General features: G+C 46.4%; 1 protein-coding gene across 2 annotated transcripts in view; it reads left to right on the forward strand.

Moving 5' to 3' along the window:
- Positions 1–10,333: 10,333 nt before the first annotated feature.
- The window catches only part of LOC120659783 (UPF0613 protein PB24D3.06c-like), a 41,525-nt gene continuing 30,847 nt past the window's right edge, over positions 10,334–21,011 (forward strand). Inside the window, exons 1-3 of one of the 2 annotated variants that reach the window (XM_039938016.1) lie at positions 10,334–10,664; positions 12,014–12,090; positions 12,632–12,737. In XM_039938016.1, coding sequence (XP_039793950.1) covers positions 10,443–10,664; positions 12,014–12,090; positions 12,632–12,737 — 405 coding nt within the window. In that variant the 5' untranslated portion in view covers positions 10,334–10,442. The remainder of the gene's footprint in view (positions 10,665–12,013; positions 12,091–12,631; positions 12,738–21,011) is intronic. The other variant, XM_039938015.1, reaches the window with a different exon arrangement.

Raw genomic sequence — 21,011 nt, forward strand, 5'->3', positions numbered from 1 at the left:
TTGACTTGGAATTGAACTTTGGAAGAACTTACTCATTGTTTTGAAAATTTCAGAATATGGTATGAATAAATTCACCAAGTTCGATGATTAGAGAGAACTCCCCCTTGATATGTGCATATAAATTTTCATGAATACCAAGTACACATATATATATGTTTGAAACTTTTGACGGAGTTTTCCCTACAAGTGGAAATCGAGGCATACAAGATACAAGATATATATGATATGAACTTTAGCATGGTTAGCACAACCTCACAACCACAAGATGAACATAAATAGATAAGAGTAGCACAAACTAACATAGTTCATCACACATTACAAACCAAGGTTCAAATCCAAACACAAGTCTCAAATAGAGTTCATACAAGATACAAATAATCATGAGTGGCAAGCGGAAGCCAAAAAACGAATGATCTCCATAAGAAGTCCATGAGCTCCCCCTAGATCCAAGGCACTCCAAAGCTCCTTCTCCCCCTTTGGCATCAATTGCCAAGAAAGTCAAACGGCTGGTGGAGGAGGTGACGGTGGGTAAAACGGCTGGTGCGGGTAGAACTCTGGAGGCGGCACTGGAGCCGGAAATACCGAGTAGAAGTGATCAGAGAATCCAGTGAAGGCTGTGCTGAAGGCTTCAAAGCGCTGCTCTAGCTGCTCCTGTCTCTGCTCAAACTGCTCAGAAGAGGGCAAATCCTCAAAACGTGAGTCAAGAGCTGCTATATCTGAGTGTAGACTCTCATGAAACCCCTGCATCTGAGCCATCATAGGCTGGAACATCTGCTGCTGCATGTTCTGAAAGTTGAGGTTCATCTGAGTCTGCATCTGACTAGCCAACCCCGCAATCTGAGAGGACATGCTCTCCTGCATGGATGCAAAGTATGGATCAAAGTAGCCAGCTGGAGGAGCCCACTGCTGCTGTGCTGGAGGATGCGGTGGTGGCATGGCATGCTGAGCTGCAGCTGCTCCCATGTGAGCATCATCATCACTATCATCTTGCCCTTGTGCTTCAGCATCCATATCATCTCCAGAGAAGGGAGTCAAAGGCCTCAAGAGAAAAGCATTGTCATTCTTGAATGGCCTGAAAGGTGTGTGCTTGCTTTCACATATCCCTCTGAAACTAGTCTTAACCTTGATGATGGACATAATATATGGAGCAAAATATAAGTTCATTTTCATGTTTAGCCTCAAATCTGCGAGCTGATCCATGATAAGAGCAATGACATTTATTATATTTCCATTCATGATATGAGATATCACATTCCAATAGTGCCCTCTAACCTTGTCCTTGTTGCCACTCTTAGGCATGAATGTGACTCTGACAATTTTATTGATCACTGCAGGATGATACCTCAGACCCTGAGTACCCCCAAAAGTTCTAGCAATTCCAAGATGTGCAGGCTCATAGAACATGGGGTAGTCATTCTCATCTAGTGAGTTTTCTAACACAACATTCACACTTTGCTCACTAGTGATGAAATTATAATCTAATTGATTTGCCTCAGCAAACTGTGCAAATGTAGCATCATAGGTTCTTTTGCCAGTTGTCCATCTAAATATTTCCTCAACCATATTTATCTCTAGAGTGGCATAGAACTGGCGTATTACTGTTTCATTCCAATCACACCTATGCTGCAGAAAATTAGCTATCCCCATTTGCTGAAATCTATCCACTAGATCAGACATGACTTGATGTTGTCTCATATAGCCTAGGTCAATGGTCTGATGTTTGAAGACATTTTTCTTAATTAGATGACCAAAGTAAACATCTTTTTGTACCTCGGTTTTGAAGAAGAGAATGTTGGTGTCACGAGGCAAGCTGAACTGATTCACTGCTCTTGCATTTGCATAGCTTTCTGCAGTCCACTGTCGACTAGGTAGATCCAGCCCCATCATATCGGTAACATCATTGTCAACCCCCTCAGTATCTTCCTCTGAGGACTCATCACCAATATCTCCCACTGAAGATGCAGCAGCTATCTCACTAATATTTGGAGCATAGTCCACATCGTCCGAGTCATCACTGTCTCTTTGCCTCTTAGAAGTCATTGCCTTCTTAATTTTTGTAGCAGTGGACTTGATGATCTTCCGGGGTGGCCTGAGATCAAGATTTAACCATAAGAACAATTACTAAGGTTATAGAATCAATCCTTAATGATATAACTCAATTCAGCACTGATCTGAAAAATCTGATACTAGCGGACCGTCCGCTCTTATGAACGCGGACCGTCCGCAGTTCTTGAACTACCACGGCGGACCGTCCGCGTCCAGCAGGCGGACTGTCCGCGACCCATCTGTTCTGCGAAGGAACACAAAATCGCCCTCATCTTTGATTCACCCACATTTTGAGTTTCGATTCAAATCCACCAACCAAAATTAAACTATAGCATCTCTTCATCACTAGGAATAAGATCCCCCAAGTATTTTCAAGAATCCATGGTCCAAAAATAGATCAGAGCATCTAACCCTAACTCTTTCCAATAAAGAAAACCAAGAACAAGAGTTAGGGATTCATCGAAATACCGAGAGGACATGATGCACAATCTTGAGAGGAGTCCGGGGATGTGCTCGGACCGTCCGGGAACCACTCCAAAAAGCCTTGACCTTGTGGTCTCCCCCACGTGCTTGAGAGAGAAAGAGAGAGAACTTTTGGATGTTTGTGTGCGGTTTGGTGGAGGGGTGTGAGAGGGACATCCAATATAAGTAAAGTCTGGCCGACCCCACCTTTCTGTCCATTCGCGGACTGTCCGCGATATCCAGGCGGACCGTCCGCCTTTGAATCTTTACACTGCAGTCCGACTGACACTGCCTCTGTTAAATTCTGCACAGCCTCTGGCGGACCGTCCGCGGTCCTTTGGCGGACTGTCCGCAGTGTATTTTTGCAGTTGACAACAACTCTGCTGAGCCTCTGGTGGACAAGTTCCATGAAAGGCGGACTGTCCGCCTATTACCCGCGGACCGTCCGCGCTACCAAAAAACTGACAGGTCTGAATTCTGTCAATTTTCTCAATTCCAACTCCAATTTGGGATCATTGCTCATATAAAAATCCAAAAATCTCAAATATTGCATGAAAACCTTCAAAAGACTCATATGATCAAGTTTCAACAAGAATTCAAAAATAAATCGAGTAAAATCATGAAAACTCATAAATGGCTCAAAAATATCTCAAAAATTCATAAAAATGAAACAAGAAGTGCATGAAAGAACCATATGCCACATGTGCTAGTTTTCAAGCCACATTTGAGAAGTCAATGATATTTAACTCATTTCTCAACTTGCAAAACCGAGATTCATTCAAAGGCTTGGTAAATATATCGGCTAATTGATCATTTGTGCCAATACCATCAATCTTGATATCACCCTTGTTAACATGATCTCTAAGAAAATGATGGCGGATATCAATATGCTTGGTTCTTGAATGTTGAACCGGATTAGAGGCAATCTTCACGGCACTTTCATTATCACACAACAAAAGAATTTCATCAAATTTCACACCATAATCTAGAAGAGTTTGCTTCATCCATAACAATTGTGCACAACAACTTCCGGCCGAGATATATTCCGCTTCGGCGGTTGAAAGAGCCACGGAATTTTGCTTCTTTGATGACCAAGATACAAGAGATCTTCCAAGAAATTGACAACCACCGGAAGTGCTCTTCCTATCAACCTTGCACCCCGCATAATCCGAGTCCGAGAATCCAACCAAATCAAAATGAGCACCCTTGGGATACCATAAGCCAATATTAGGAGAATATTTCAAGTATCTCAAGATCCTTTTGACGGCGGTCAAATAACATTCTCTAGGTGCGGCTTGAAATCGTGCACACATGCAAACACTAAACATGATGTCGGGCCTAGATGCGGTCAAATAAAGCAAACTACCAATCATAGAACGGTAAAACTTTTGGTCAACCGGGTTACCTCCCTCATCTAGGTCGAGATGCCCATTGGTGGCCATAGGAGTCTTGATTGGTTTTGCATCTTCCATACCAAATTTCTTCAAGATATCCTTCACATATTTTGATTGACACACAAAGGTGCCTTCCTTGAGTTGCTTGATTTGAAGTCCAAGAAAGAAACTCAATTCACCAATCATGGACATCTCAAATTCCCTAGACATCATTTCACCAAATTTCTCACAAAAACTTGGGTTAGTTGAACCAAAGATAATATCATCAACATAAATTTGACAAACAAACAAATCTTTACCAATATCTTTAGTGAACAAAGTAGTATCAACCTTACCAATTTTGAAGCCCTTAGAGATAAGAAAATCCCTCAATATTTCATACCAAGCTCGTGGAGCTTGCTTAAGACCATAAAGAGCTTTAGAGAGCTTGTATAAATGATTTGGCTTCTTGGGGTCTTCAAAACCGGGAGGTTGCTCAACAAAAACAAGTTCACTAATCTTGCCATTTAAGAAAGCACTTTTCACATCCATTTGAAAAAGTTTAATGTTGTGAGAGCAAGCATAAGCTAATAAAATTCTAATAGCTTCTAATCTAGCAACGGGAGCAAAAGTTTCACCGAAATCCAAACCTTCGACTTGAGTGAAGCCTTGAGCTACTAATCTTGCCTTGTTTCTCACAACCATTCCATCTTCATTATGCTTGTTTCTAAAGACCCATTTAGTGCCAATAACATTATAATTCTTGGGCCTCTCAACTAAATCCCAAACTTGATTCCGGGTGAAATTGTTTAATTCTTCATGCATAGCATTTACCCAATCCGGATCTCTTAATGCTTCATCTACATGGTTAGGTTTAAGAAAAGATACAAAAGAATAATGTTCACAAAATGAAGCAATGCGAGATCGAGTTTGGACACCCTTACTAATATCACCCATGATTTGATCCACCGGATGATCCTTTGCAAGAACATGATGAATTCTTTGAGGAATAATAGGATCTTGAGTTGATGAAGAAGGTGCACTAGATGGACCAATTTGATCTTGTACTTGAGAATCATCATTACTTGAATCTTGTACAATTTGTTGTGCTTGATCATTTGAGATAGAAGTTGAAGGATTAACTCTAATAGAGATAGAAGGACCATCTTCATCTTCTTCTCTTGGTCTAACATCACCAATTGACATGTTTTTCATTGCATTTCTCAAACCATCACTTCTCACATCATCAAGATTTTCTTGTTCATTGTGTGACCCATTGGTTTCATCAAACTCAACATCATATGCTTCTTCAACAATGCCATGTGTTTTGTTGTAGACCCGATAAGCCTTGCTACTAGATGAATATCCAAGAAGAAAACCCTCATCACATTTGCTTTGAAACTTTGATAACCGAGTTGCCTTCTTGAGAATATAGCATTTGCAACCAAACACTCTAAAATATGATATATTTGGCTTCCTTCCAATGAGCAACTCATATGGGGTCTTGTTATGAAATCTATGTCAATACAATCTATTTGAGGCATGACAAGCCGTGTTGATTGCTTTGGCCCAAAAACTATCCGAAACATTGTACTCGGAGAGCATTGATCTTGCCATATCAATCAAGGTTCTATTTTTTCTCTCAACAAAACCATTTTGTTCCGGAGTGTACTTGGTTGAGAATTCATGCTTGATTCCTTTCTCATCACACCATTCCTCAACTCTTGTGTTTCTAAACTCACTTCCATTGTCACTCCTCACTTTCTTCACCTTGAGCTCAAATTCATTTTCGGCCCTTGTAAAGAATTTCTTGAAAGTGTCATATGTATCGGCCTTGTCATGAAGAAAGAAAAACCATGTATATCTTGAGTAATCATCCACTACCACAAGACAATAACAATTTCCACCAATACTTCTATATGTTGTAGGACCAAATAAATCCATATGCAATAATTCCAAAGGTCTTTCGGTTGACATGACACTCTTAGTGGGATGAGTATTTGCAACTTGCTTGACATGCACTACAAAGCTTATCTTTATCAAACTTCACATTCTTCAAGCCAACTACTAAATCATGCTTCAAAAGTCGGTTGAGTTGCTTCATGCCAACATGACCAAGTCTTCTATGCCATAACCAACCCAAAGATAATTAAGTGAATAAGCAAGTTGACAAGTTTGCCTCTTTAGTGATAAAATCCACAAGATATACATCCTCATGTCTAAATCCCGTAAAGATGTGATCTTTTCCATCCAAACTAGTCACTACAACATCATCTTTAGTAAAACTACACTTATATCCAAAATCACAAAGTTGAGTGACCGCTAAGAGATTAAACTTGAGAGAATCAACCAACAATACATTTGAAAGAAAATGATTGCTTGAGATAGGAATTGTACCAACTCCTTTGACTTTGCCCCGGCTATTGTCACCAAAGATGATGTCACTATAGCTACCCACATTCTCATCTAGAGAGGAAAACATCATTTGATATCCGGTCATGTGTTGAGTGCATCCACTATCAAGCACCCAATGTCTTCCTCTGGACTTGTAATTCACCTACAAAGAGGAAGTAATTCTTTTAGGTACCCAAATGGCATTCTTTTTAGCACCATTTATGGGTATCCCAACAAATTTTGCACTAACATTGCCATTTGAATTTCTTATAAGCATGTAACTTGAATCAAAGGATATGACTTTTTTGTTGGTGCAATTCTTCTCAACATGGCCAACCTTCTTGCATTTTTCACAATATGGCTTGCCACTACTCTTCACAAAGGTAGTTTTGTTTGCACAAAAGCCTTCTTCTCTTTCTTAGGAATATATCCAAACCCTTGCTTGTTCAAGGTGAACTTTTGGCTTGCCCAACAATGATTAAACTTTGCTCTACTATCATAGCATTTTCTCAAATCATTAGTCAAACAAGTAACTTCTTTCTTTAACAAATCATTTTCCATAATGAGAGATTTATTGCAAGATGAGTTATCAATTTTGTGCACAAAGAACTAGTAGAGCTAGAGCCACAAGATTTATCATCAATTAAATCACAACTAACACCAATGCTCAAAGTTGCTTTTATTTCATGACTAAGCAAGGTATTGTGAGCTTCCTCAAACTTCTCATGAGTTTCTTTGAGATTCTCATGAGAAGTCTTTAGCTACTCATAGGAATCTTGAAGAGAAGTAAACTTCAACTTCAAGTCCCTCAACTTAGCCTTTTCCTTTGTCATGAATTCATCGGCATCATTAAGCATTTCAACAAGATCATCATATGAAAGTTCATCAAGTTCACCATCTTGTTGTACCTTTGCACCACCCTTTGCTATAAGACAATGTGGTGTAGAGAAGAGTGATGGAGCCTCCTTGATGGCGATCCCGGCAACTCCCTTGGATGGCTTGTCATCATCATCATCATCATCATCATCATCATCGGAGCTTGCATCGGAATCCCATTCAACAAAATAAGCTTGGCCATTCTTCTTCTTCTTGATGAACTTCTTTTTCTTCTTTTCATCATTTTTCTTGATGATTAACCAACTTCACCACAATTGAAGCAAGTCTTGTCCACAAAAGGATTTTTTCTTGATGATTGACCTCTCTTGTCAAAGTTTTTCTTTCTCATCATTCTATTGAATCTCTTGACAAAGAGAGCCATCTCCTCATCCGATTCTTCGTCTTGGCATCCACTTTCTTCTTCATTTTTGCTATCTTGACCTTTGAATGCCACACTTTTCTTTTTCATATCAATTTCTCCCCCATGAGCTTCATCTTGAGATTTCTTGAACATGTCATGAGTGAGGATTTCTCCCAATATTTGTGTAGGAGTTGCGGTCTTCACATTTGACCTTACAAGCAAGGTCACAATTGTGTCATATCTTTCCGGAAGACATCTAAGAAACTTGTGGTTGAAATCCCCATCCGGTACCTCAAATCCAAGTCCCTTGAGGTCATTCACAATGTCATTTAGCCGGTTGAACATCTCGGCTATACTCTCATCCTTCTTAATGGTAAATTCACTAAAATTCCCTTTAAGCAAATATAACTTTGCTTCTTTCACAGTTGATGTACCCTCATGAATTTCCATGAGCTTCTTCCATATGTCATTTGCATTTGTGAGGCTCTTGACTCTATTAAATTCATTTACATCAAGAGCACTAAAGAGCACATTAACCCCTTGATCATTTAGTGTCTCATTTTCCTCATCTAAGGGAGTCAAACTCTTTGGGTCCAAAATGACATATCCATCATTTACTACTCTCCAAAGCTTTCTACTCATGGCTTTGAGATGAGCCGACATCCTAGTCTTCCAATAATCATAATTGTTACCATCAAAGAACGGTGGCTTCCCAACATGAATTCCATGATCACTAGTCATTGTTCTACTCCAAGACTGTTAAATCCGCAATTAATGGAGTACTTAGCTCTGGTACCACTTGTAGGATCAAGAACACCGACTAGAGGGGGGGTGAATAGGCGGTTTAAAAACTAAAACCAATAACACTAGAGAAATTTAATTAGTAACAAAGGAAAGCCCTATGTTATGCTATTACTATCTCTAGATGGGTTTGCAACCTAGGGTGACAAGACACAAATCAAGCTCTAGTAAAGTAAATTGCTCAAAGTAAAGACAAGAATAAAAGTGAGCAAGAGAAGTAACCAAGCTTGACACAAGAATATATCCCGTGGTGTCGATGACTTGCCGGTCACCCCTAATCCACGTTGAGGTGGATTCCAAGAATCAACCGCTCCTCTATCAAGAACCTCTTGATCTTGAGCCGGCTTGAAACAAGGAACCGCTCCACACCTCGATTCCACTAGAGTTGCTCTTCACCACTCCGGTGAGGTGAGCACAAAACCTCTCACAACCGAAATCGGGGCTCCTCAACAATGTCCTTGGAGGTGCTCCACGAAATCCACTTCTCCAAGCCGTCTAGGGAGCGGCAACTCCCAAGAGTAACAAGTTGATGACGCTTGCTTGAAGTTTCCCTAATGCCACAAAGCTCAAACTCTTGATGCAATGCACTAGGAAGCTCTCACACTCTCAAAAATGCAATCTCTAAGTAAGTGTGTGTGAGAGAGGGATGCATTAGCTCTAATGTGTCAAGAATGCTATCCAAATGGCCAAGAGAGTCACCCAATGGCCGGGCATTGGGTATATATAGACACCCCTTCAAAAACTAGCCGTTACACTCTTTTCTGCGAAGTCGCGGACCGTCCGCGGTTCAAAAACCGGACTGTCCGCCGTTATAAACCAGTGAGTCAGAGTGCATTTAATGCGTGTCAGAACTAGCCGTTAAGCCCTGGCGGACCGTCCGCTCCCCAGGGGCGGACCGTCCGCAGTTAAGAGTTCCACACCACCAGAGACTAACATCGTCTCTGGAACAACTTTGTGATTTGCCTGCGGACCGTCCGCGCCTCAGCAGCGGACCGTCCGCAGTTTAACTTTTGAGCCCAAACCAGAGAAACAACCTCTCTGGTACAAACTTGAGATTAGCCGGCGGACCGTCCGCGCCCCATGGGCGGACTGTCCGCCGTTCAACTTTGAAGTCCACACTGACAGACACCCTTTCTGGTACAAGTTTGAAATACAGTAGCGGACCGTCCGCCCAACTGGGCCGGACTGTCCGCCAGCCCACCAGAGCCTCTGCAAGCTCTCTGGTACGGGCGCGGACTGTCCGCCCCTCAGGCGCGGACTGTCCGCCCCTCAGGCGCGGACTGTCCGCCCCTCAGGCGCGGACTGTCCGCCGTTACTCAGTCAGCTCTCGAACTTAGTCTATTTCAAATCTTTTCAAAACGCCGTTAGCCCTCATGCATGCAACTAGACATTTTGAGCAAAATGACACTAAAGACCCATCAAGCATGAGTACACAACCCCTCTTGATAGTACGGCTATCTATCCAACAAATCCGGTCACTTTTCATCCACTAAACGCCTTGTGACCGGTAAAATGCAAAAGCCCTATTTTATAACTTTGCCTTGTGCCCGAGCTTTGCTCATCATCTCCAAAACTCCATACGTTCACAACCAAATCTCTTTCATCCATGAATTAACCTATACTAATTATCTCAAATGAAATCGTTAATCCACAAACCGTTGTCATTAATTACCAAAACTTGAATTAGGGGCCTAGATATTTTCACAGTTGTTGCAATAGCTGCCAACAAGGTTATTATGAGATCTAGGAGGAAATGTTTATTTACCGGCAGGTGAACTTCGAACTTAGAGGTAAAAGCCAATGTATGACTCGAGCTTAGAGGTAAAAGCCAATGTATGACTAGAGTACCCATTTGGTGCTAATAAAAATCATTTGAGCGGGGCGACATGGAGATGAGTACCAAGATTACCAACCGCACAGGACAAAATTAGTGCCAATCATGCAGCTCAATAACGGTCACCTAAAAAAACCACGCAGCTCAGATTTTCTGTATTTTTTATCGAATTTATTTTATTCCAATCAATTTCCTCGTCGTCGTCTCGTCTCCTCTCTCTCCAGGCTTTTGACAGCTCGGTCCACCAAGCCGCCAACCACCCGATGCCCGCGCCGTGAGGCGCGCCGCTGCTACTATGACCTCGCCGCCGGCCTCCACCTCCTGGTTCTCCGGCCTCGCGCGCACCTCGTCCATGGCCGGCGGCGTCGCCTCCTCCCCGGCCTCCTCCGCCCCCCTCCCCGACGCGCCCGCCGCCGTCGCCAGGTCCGTGGTCGCCGCCGCCGGCGTAAGCGCCGGCGGGGGCAAGCGGAAGCAGCTGCGCGGCGCGCTGTTCAAGTACGGGCCCAAGTCCGCGCAGGTACAACGGGCGCTGACTCGTCCCTCCCGCCCCCCGGCCCCTGGCGCCCGCCGCGCGCGGCTGCGATCTGGGCGTTCGCTGCTGGGATTCTAGAGAGGTCTAGGGGATCTTGGGCGCGCCTCATTGCAGCATTCCGCCATTGCTTTCGCTTAGTGTTAGAGCCCGTTTGGCAGGGCTCTTCCCGCGGCTCCGCCAGCAGCTCCACTAGGAGCCGTGCCAAACGGACGAATGGGCGGAGCGCTTCACGGTGACGAACTGTGAGAGGTGGAGCTGTTTTGCAAGGTGCTCCGGCGAAGCCGGTGGAGCCACAAAACGTGGCTCCGCCTGCTCCAGCTCCAGCTCCGCCCTCTCTGGAAGCCCTCCCAAACGGCCCCTTAGAAGCTTGCTAGACGGGGGCCTTGTGGGGGAAATTCTGCGGTCTGGATTGTTCTCGAAGCTTCCAGAACTCCACGTCTCCACCGAGCATTGCCACGGCCTCTGCAAGTTGGGATCTTTTGTGACATTCGAGATGCAGGATCTCCCTTTTTAGTCGCAGAATTCTGACTTTTTAGAAAAGAAAGTGGAGCTCTACATTCTGTCGTGCATGTTTAAAGCGTGATGGCTGCTTAGATTCCTATAGAATAGGCAAGCTTCTATGATATGCAACAACTCGCGGCGAATTTGCTTTTTACGCAGCGGGCTAGGCAATTTATTTGTTTGGATTTTGTGTGTGTGTGGGGGGGGGGGGTATTTTTCCTTTGCTGATGCTACACAGTTATGCCCTTTTGGTTGCGTGTCTTGTAGTTGCTGTTCCATTTCCTGTGGAGGAAAGGCTAGTTAATATACAATGTTGACCCTTTTGGCTTGTGGTCTTTGCAGAATAGGTGTTTTTGTTGTTTGCTTGTTCCATGTCTTGGACATTTTGCTTGTTAGCTTTAAAATTTTGTAGCCATGCTTAGTAGATTATGCGTTGCCATTGACAATGCATCAATGCCTGTTATAGGCTTTCTTGGTACTTCTATTTCTGGCAGAAGGCTGTATTTTAATTATTTATTATTTGTTAAAGCGAGGGTTTAACTGGGGGTGATCTATCACATGCTACTGGGTTGGGCAGCTTATTCTGTGGGGAAACACATTCCTTTTTTTTTGTCATTTCAAGATGTCTATTTGCAGATTTTGAATGTTACATTAAAGTTGCCTATGTTTAGTTCTTTTGAGTGCTGTGTGGTTTCTTTGAAATCCGTTGTTTTTTTTATGTTTGTATTTAGAGCAAACCCCTGCTATAGACAAATCAACTTTTTTTTGATATATTTTGCTAGATCTGTATTATATAATGGCTTTGTGCGATAACTTTACTCTTCCGCTTTCAGGTAGCATTCAGAACTGGTGATTTTAACCATCAGGTGATCTTCATTGGTGGCCTCACAGACGGACTGTTAGCTACTGAGTAAGTTAAATCTTTTTTTGACCAATATGTTGATTAACATCCATACTTGGAAACACTGTTGTGATCTAACTATTTTGAATCATGGTCAATTGTATCCATAATTTAAAACACATGGGAATTGATAAAAAATTTGCTCTTCATTGAGAACTGAAGAATTATATCATGTAAGCATATTCTGAATCCTGCATCCTTCACCGGTTCTTTGTATAGGTTTTTACAAGGCATAACTCAGATGAGGCCAGTTGATGTATAACCTGTTAATTCTTCAGAATCTGGAACCAACATACAGTTGATGTATAGGTTTGTAGCATCAGCCGGGCATGTCTCATGAAGCTAATTAAAGAGACTTCTTAGAACCTGTTAAAGAACTGTGGGAAAAATAATCAGAATCATTAGATGTGAGTTAACCTCAAAGTCAATAAATCTTATCACACTTCTCTAAATATATATTTTCTGACGCACACCTTATTTATTTGTTGTTTTGTAGATTAGCATTGAGTTTCATTTCACTAGTGCTAACTTATTTTTGAAAATCCTGCAGCTACTTGGAACCATTATCCATTGCATTGGAGGTTGAGAAATGGTCTTTGGTCCAGCCATTGCTTTCTTCATCATACAGTGGATATGGAATTTCCAGCTTAGAGCAAGTATGATCCTTAGTCTGGAAATTAAATAAGCCTTTTAATTCTTGTACAGATGAGAAGGGGGACTGCAGAATATAGCAATCATTAATATCTTTCGGGGTGATTATGTTATGATGGCACATTGAAAGAGGATTTGTCATGCTTATGAACCGATTTTTTTTTTAAAGTCTAGTCCATAATTGTAGATTGTGACCTACATCATTCAAATTTCCAAATATCCCAAGTTAACATTTCTTCGTAGCTATGGAAAGCTCTAGGTATTTCTTCATATCGCTTCCAGTTACCCTAACTATTGAGCCGCAAAGTCACTTCAATACTTTGAGATATCAAAGTTGAAGGTTAGAAACATTTTCCTGAAATGAAACTGCAGTAATCCATGAGTGTTTAAGCAATTGGCTACAGCATAATATTTGAGGTTCATAGGTTTTTCAAGTTCAATCAATTATTACATGCGGTAATTTTGAAATTCTAAGTAATTTGAACATATTCATAAGTAGTTCTCTTGGACACAGCCCATAATCTAAATCTTGCAAGTATGTTGCTTCTACATTTCTCACCAGACTAACTGGTAATGTTGCTTCTACATTTCTCACCAGACTAACTGGGTTCTTTTAGAAACCTTTTTTCTTTTGTAGATTTGTAGATCTAGAGTGAATTTACTTTTGGCGTCCTTTCTTTCTTTTGATACATAAATCCCAGGGTTCCATGGTTGCTCTCATTTGTTGGTGTATATATGAGTGGCACTTATGGCCCATGTATTAGGCCCATCTGGAGGCCCATGTACAGCTATTATATTACCCACCCTTCTAGAGTTTGGAGGAATACACTGAGTTATTCTCCTACATGGTATCAGCTTAGCCATCTCTCCCTCCCACCCTCCAGCCGCCGCCGCTGGCGGCGGCGGCGGCTCCATGGCCGGCCGGCCGCCGGCGCCGCCCCTCTCCTCCTTCCCTCCCCTTCCCTCCTACCCCGATAGCTCTGATACCATGTAGGAGAATAACTCAGTGTATTCCTCCAAACCGTAAAAGGGTGGGGCAGCGGCGGCTGCGGCGCGGCCACGGCGGCGGCACCCGCGCCCGCGCCTCCGCTGGCGCGGCTGGCGCGGGTGCGGCTGCCACTACTGCCGCCGTCGCCGCTGGTGCCCCTCCTCCTCCCTGGCGTGGGCTGGGGATGCCCCCCGCGGACGCGCCGTTCGCCGAAGCTGCTACAGCCGATGCCGCTGTCGCTACGGCCCTCCTCGCCGCCAAGTCCGAGGCTGCGGCGGCTCAGGAGCGGGTCCGCACGGCTGCCATCGCCTGGGAGCGCGAGCGCTCCGCGACAGATGCTCTTGCTCGCCGGGTTGCCGAGGCAGAGCACTACATCCTCCTCTCCTCCGGCCAGCAGACCGTCGTCCCCTTCGCCGAGCACGCCGCCTCTTCTTCCCACCAGGCTCCGCCCTCTGGTTCTGGACCCCGGCTCGACCCGACTGATCCCATGGTCGCCCAGCTCCACCTTCAGGCCGCCGGCGTCCAGAACATCAAGGCCCTGGTCTCTGTCCTCATCGACCCTACGTCCTCCTCCTACGGGCGTTGGCGGGACCAGGTCCTCCTCGCCCTCCGCCGCTACGCCCTCGACGACCACGTCCTCCTCGACACGCCGGTCGAGGCGCGGGACATGGTCTGCCGACTCAACAAGTCTCTCTATGATCTGAAGTAGGCTCCTCGGGCTTGGTATTCTCGGTTCGCTACGTTCTTGCTGACATTGGGGGTTCACCGAGGCCAAGTCTGACACTTCTCTGTTCATCTACCGCCGTGGGGATGAGACTACCTACCTGCTGCTCTATGTTGATGACATTGTGTTTACAGCCTCTAGTCAGTAGTTGCTTCAGCGCATCATTTCCTCTCTGCAGTAGAAGTTTGCTATGAAGGATCTTGGTCAGCTCCATCACTTCTTGGGTGTTACTGTTGAGCCTCGCCCTTCTGGCCTTCTTCTTCACCAGCGGCAGTATGCACTTGATATTCTGGAGAGGGTTGGGATGACTGATTGCAAGCCATGCTCCACTCCTGTCGACACTCAGGCGAAGCTGTCTGCTGCTCTGGGTGATCCCATGGCTGATCCTACTGCCTACCGGAGTCTTGCTGGAGCCTTGCATTACCTCACTTTCACCAGACCGGACCTCACATATGCCGTTCAGCAGGTCTGCCTTCATATGCAAGATCCCCGGGAGTCACATCTTGCTGCGCTGAAGCGTCTACTCTGCTACGTCCGTGGCACTGTTGACTTCGGCCTGGTTCTTCACCGATCTCCCTCTGCTGAGCTGGTTGTCTACACCGACTCTGACTGGGCTGGCTGTCCGGACACTCGCCGCTCCACTTCCGGCTATGCTGTCTTCCTGGGCGGCAACCTTGTCTCCTGGTCGTCCAAGCGGCAGCCGGTTGTCTCCCGCTCCAGTGCCGAGGCGGAGTACCGTGCTGTCGCTAACGGCGTGGCGGAGGTGTCCTGGCTTCGACAGCTCTTGACGGAGCTCCATAGCCCGCTCGCCAAGAGCACGCTCGTCTACTGCGACAACGTCAGCGCCGTGTATCTCTCCACCAACCCCGTTCAGCATCAGCGGACGAAGTATGTGGAGATCGACTTGCACTTCGTTCGCGACAGGGTCGCTATCGGCGATATTCGGGTCCTTCATGTCCCGACCATCTCCCAGTTTGCTGACATCTTCATCAAGGGTCTCCCTTTCTCGACATTCTCGGAGTTTCGCTCTAGCCTCATGAAGCGTCCCCTCATAAGAGAAGACTTAAATGTGATACAAAACATCAGTCCCAGGAGGCTGATGCCACATTTATTACATCAGATGGTTCAAAACCGTACAAACCTTGGAGGACACTCGATACAGATAATGATAATAACTAACCAAGCTACGACATAACACCAGATCGCAAACCACATAGGGTCTACCACGGGCTCAGAGTACTGCGACAGCGGAGGCATCTCGACAGGGCCGGTTCCACAGGCAAGGTTGGGTGTAGAACGATAACCCTACTCGGCGTCGTCTGGTAAGAAGTCTGGGTCTTCTTCTGTAAAAAGTAAGAGTGGGGTGAGTACAAACGTACTCAGCAAGTCCAACCACACCCACGGAGGGGGTTTATAACAGAATAATATGCATAGGTAAATCAAGGATAAGGTTACGGTTTAATTTGTAGAAAAACAATATTTTATGCAGGGGTTTATTTTAAAGAAAGCCTTTATGAAAATCAGTTTCAGGAGTAATACGGAGTTTCCAATTTTAAACTGCTACCGGACTCCCCGTCCGTCGTAGCACACGGCATAACTGCCGGACACAATTCCAAAATAACTCACACCAGCCCATCCCAATGAAACACTAGTTATGTGACCACACCATAACTCGCCCAATACCGTGGGCACGGCTATTCGAATAGATTCTTAACTCTGCAGAGGTGTGCAACTTTACCCACAAGTAGGATACCACAACTCGAACACCGTCGTGTCGGTGTAGATCCCAGCATAGCCATTACCCACCATAGCTAAGCCTGATTAGCCATCACGGGATGCACCAAGGGGTCATTGACCGTTCAATTAGGTATAACCGGGCATAAGTCACTCTGGGCTTATCCCTTTTCCTTAGTCACCCGTTGCTCTCAGCTCTCCTGATGGCTATCACACCAACTAGTGGGATTTATGCTATGCCGTTGCCCATTCAACGGTCGAGTGGTTTGCACGATAGTGGAGTTAGGTGAGATGACACACCAACTCGGTCCTTAGACGCGACAAGATGGATATCTCCCTTCTTTGCCCTGCCACACAGGCATAAGCACACCAATCGGCAATTCACACAGAAATGCCGTCCATCCCGTCCATACTCATCTTTCGAAAATTCACATTTTATCCCTTCCCATACGCACACATTTTCTTTATAAAATAAATAGCATTATGAATAAAGTTCTAAGCGTTCGAATATCGATTAACGTCCAAGCAAAATCAGACATTAATCTAGGTGGTCAAGGAATGGTCATCACAAATCAAGGGGTGGCTATCCAACCGTGTTTTCATGCAAGTAAAACATATGCAATTTTATAAAACAGGCCATTGGGTTGTGTTTATAAAAACTAGGACAGAAACATGCATCAAAGGATGGGATTGAACTTGCCGTCTTCAAAGCCTTCGGGGAAGTCCTGTCCTTCGGGCTCGGGGTCGCGGAACTGGCCCTCGTTCTCCTGCTCACAGTACGGCTCGTTGACGGGCTCTCCTTCATTCACTCCGTGGTCTACAGTGCACACAAACAAGCACACAATCAATACACAGAACAAAGACCTGTCGTCGAGCTCGGTTCGGAAACACATGAAATATAGAGCATAGAGTATTATTTTTGTATGGTTTCTGAATGGTATGGCCAAAACTGAGTTAAGAGAGGCGGGGTAAAATTTTAGATTAATCCGGAGTCATTTGGCGCATGAAATGATAGGTCAAAGAAGTGTTTAGGGCCTAAACAGGGGTCCAGGGACCTATTTGTAATTAAGTTTAAGAAGGCAGGGGCTTGGTTTGCATTTTAGAAGTTTCTTGGGTTAATCTAAAAGGGTCAGGGGCTTATTTGTAACTAAGTTTATATGGTGAGGGTTTGTTTTGAGAATATAACAGAAAGGGGGGTTCTAATTGCAAAAATATCAAGAGGTGGAAGGGTTCTTAAGGAAATAGGAGAAAGGGAGGGGGGTTCTGGGCGAAATCGCCCTTCTTCTTCCCCCTTCTCGCGTCCAGAACAGGGGAGGGTGGAGGCGGCGCTTGGCGCCGGCGATTCGGCGGCTCTGAGCCTCGACGGCGGCCCAGGGTAGAGGGGAAAGGAGGTGGGGGCCCTGCGGGGTCGATCCCCGGCCTCACCTTGTGCCGGGGTGGGGCGTGGCGGCCCGGCCACGGTGGCCAACAGCGGCGGGGGTGAGTGAGCGGCGGCGGCGCTGCAGGGCTACGGAGAGGGGGCGGGGGGGGGGGGGGGGTGGTGGCGCGGTTCGAGGTGGTGGATGTGGTGCTCGGGGAGGGCTCTGCGGCCTCTTTTATAGGTGGCCAAGGCGGTGGCGGGGTGCTGGCCGGCGGCAAGCTTGCAGGCGGGTTTAATGGCGTGGGGCGGCGAGGCTCTGTGCGGGCGTTAATGGTGGCAGCGAGTGAGGCGCGTGCGCGGGGCAGGATGGGACGCGACGGGCGGTGGTCGACCGGCGCAGGCGAGCTCTGTACGGGCGTCAACGGCAGCGGTGTGCGTGCGCGGCAAGCGGCGCTGTGCCGGAGTCGCCGCCGCTGTGCAACGTCAACGGCGGTCGGCTCGAGTGGCGAGCGCGGACCGGGGTGGGTCACGGCTTGCGGGCGAGCGGGGCCGGACGGCGGGGCGCTGCGCGCGCAGGTGCGGCCAGGCGGCCGTGGCGTGGCGGCGCGGCGCTCAGGCTGGGGCGCCGAGCAGCTGCTGCGGCCGAGCGCGTGTGCGCGCGCGCGGGGGGGGGGGGGGGGGGGCAGCAGCGGTGCGCGGGCGGGGAGGAGGACCGGGCCGGGCCAGGCGCGCTGCATGACCGGAATGGGGTCCAAGGGCGGCGCGTCCGGGGGGAGACGTGCTCGATTGGGCACGGTCGGGCGGAGCAGAGGGCGAGGGGAAGGGCGCGGGCCAGGCGCGCGCGGCAGAGAAGAAAGGAAGGAGAGGGAGAGGGAAGGAGAGAGAAAAGAAAAGAAAAGAGAAAGAAAATGGGAAAAAGAAAAGAAAAAGAAAAGGAGGGGAGAGAGAAGGGAAAAAGGGGAGAGGGAGGGAGGGATCCGCGCCGGGACCACGGCGCTGATCGCGGAGCCGGTCGGCCACGCTTGGCGTCCGGGCGCGCGAGAGCGCGATGCGCGGGCCAGGGGAGAAACAGGGATGGGACCGCGGGAGATTTGGATGTCGGCTCGGTTCCTCGGGGTATCAGGAATTTAGGCGGGAGATGAATCAAGAAAGGGATCGAGCTCAACGACGAAACAAAATTTTTAGCGCATGATTTATTTTCGTCAGTTTTTGGGATGCTACAAACCTACCCCTCTTAAAATGAATCTCGTCCTCGAGATTCGACTGGTTCCTAAACAGGTGGGGAAATTCCTTCTTCAGAGCATCTTCGCGCTCCCATGTAGCTTCTTTTACTCCGTGTCTGCTCCACTGAATTCTGCAAATTCGTACTTCGGAGTTTCTGGTTCTCCTGGTGACGGTGTCTAGAATCTTGACCGGTATTTCCTGATATCGCAGGTCTGGCTGCAGATCTATCGTTTCAACCGGCACATGCTCCACTTCGGGTATCCTCAAACACCTTCTCAACTGCGAGACATGGAACACTGGGTGTATATCCGACATTTCTTCTGGTAGCTCCAAACGGTATGCCACTGCTCCAACTTTCTTCAGAACTCGGTATGGTCCAATATACCGAGGGGCTAATTTTCCTTGTACCTGAAATCTCCGGGTTCCTCGAATGGGTGATACCTTGAGATACGCGAAATCTCCTGGTTTAAAATTTATTTCCCGTCTTTTCGTGTCGGCGTAACTCTTCTGTCGAGACTGGGCCGCTTTTATCTTTTCTCTAATCTCGGCGACTCTTTCCTCCGCTTCTTTTATGAGTGCGGGGCCGACTAGGGCACGTTCTCCAACTTCTGACCACATCAGCGGTGTTCTGCACTTTCTCCCATAGAGGGCTTCGAACGGTGACATACCTAAACTTGCTTGGTACCCGTTGTTGTATGAGAACTCGGCGTAGGGTAGACTCTGCTCCCAATCCTTGCCATAAGTGAGGACACACGCTCTCAGCATATCTTCCATAATCTGGTTCACCCTTTCCGTCTGACCATCCGTCTGCGGATGATAAGCAGAACTAAAGTCTAGCTTGGTGCCCATGGCTTTATGCAAACTCTTCCAAAATCTTGAGGTGAACTGGGTCCCTCTATCTGAAACGATTCGGCTGGGCACACCATGCAATTTCACTATGTTCTCTATATAGAGCTTAGCTAGCTTCTCCCCGTCATAGTTGGTCCGTACGGGTATGAAGTGAGCTGATTTAGTAAGGCGATCCACTATTACCCATATAGAGTCATGTCCTTTCTGGGTTCTTGGCAAGCCCACCACAAAGTCCATTCCTACTTCATCCCATTTCCAAACCGGAATGGGTAGGGGTTGCAACAATCCTGCCGGTTTCTGGTGTTCAGCTTTGATTCTCTGGCAAGTATCGCAATGGGCGACGAATCGTGCAATATCTGCCTTCATCCCATTCCACCAATATTTCTGTTTTAAGTCCATATACATTTTGGTGGATCCTGGGTGGATGGAGTAGGCTGAGTTGTGGGCTTCATCCATGATTATCTGCCTGAAATCTCCTTTCTAGGGCACACAAATTCTGTCTTTATACCACAACGTTCCCTTATTATCAACTCGAAAGTCTGGGGCCTTATTTTCTCCGGTTTGCCTCCGGATTTCTATCAGTCCCTTGTCCGATTTTTGGGCTTTCCTGATTCTTTCTTCTAGAGTGGATTGAACGTTCAGCACTTGGCTGGAACCTCGAGGGACAATGTGCACATTTAATCGTGCCATTTCCTCTCGTAAATGGTCATTCTTGGGCCCGTAGGATTTCCGACTTAGGGCATCAGCTACTACATTGGCTTTACCTGGGTGATAATGAATTTCCAAATTATAATCTTTGACTAATTCCAGCCATCTTCTCTGCCTCAGGTTTAGGTCTGGTTGGGTGAAGATATACTTCAGACTTTTATGATCGGTAAAGATTTCGCACTTATTTCCAATCAAATAGTGCCTCCAGATCTTAAGTGCGTGCACTACGGCTGCAAGCTCCAAATCGTGAGTCGGGTAATTTTGCTCATGAGTCCTGAGCTGACGGGAAGCATATGCAACGACTTTCCCATCTTGCATCAGCACACAACCCAATCCTTGTCGGGACGCATCACAATAGATGACAAAATCCCGATGAATAACCGGCAGGGTTAGCACTGGGGCTGTCGTCAATTTTCGCTTCAACTCCTGGAAACTTTTTTCACACGACTCCGTCCAGGTGAATTTCTTCTCTTTCTTGAGCAGCTCTGTCATGGGCCGGGCTATCTTAGAAAATCCCTCAATAAATCTTCGATAATACCCCGCTAATCCGAGAAAACTTCTGATCTCACTGACATTGGTTGGTTGCTGCCAGTTGGATACTGCTTCGACCTTCTCGGGGTCTACTGCCACTCCTTCTGCGGTCAAAATATGACCAAGAAAGGCTACTTTCTCCAGCCAGAATTCACACTTGC

The sequence above is a fragment of the Panicum virgatum genome, chromosome 2N (assembly GCF_016808335.1).
Source record: "Panicum virgatum strain AP13 chromosome 2N, P.virgatum_v5, whole genome shotgun sequence".
Lineage (NCBI taxonomy): Eukaryota > Viridiplantae > Streptophyta > Magnoliopsida > Poales > Poaceae > Panicum > Panicum virgatum.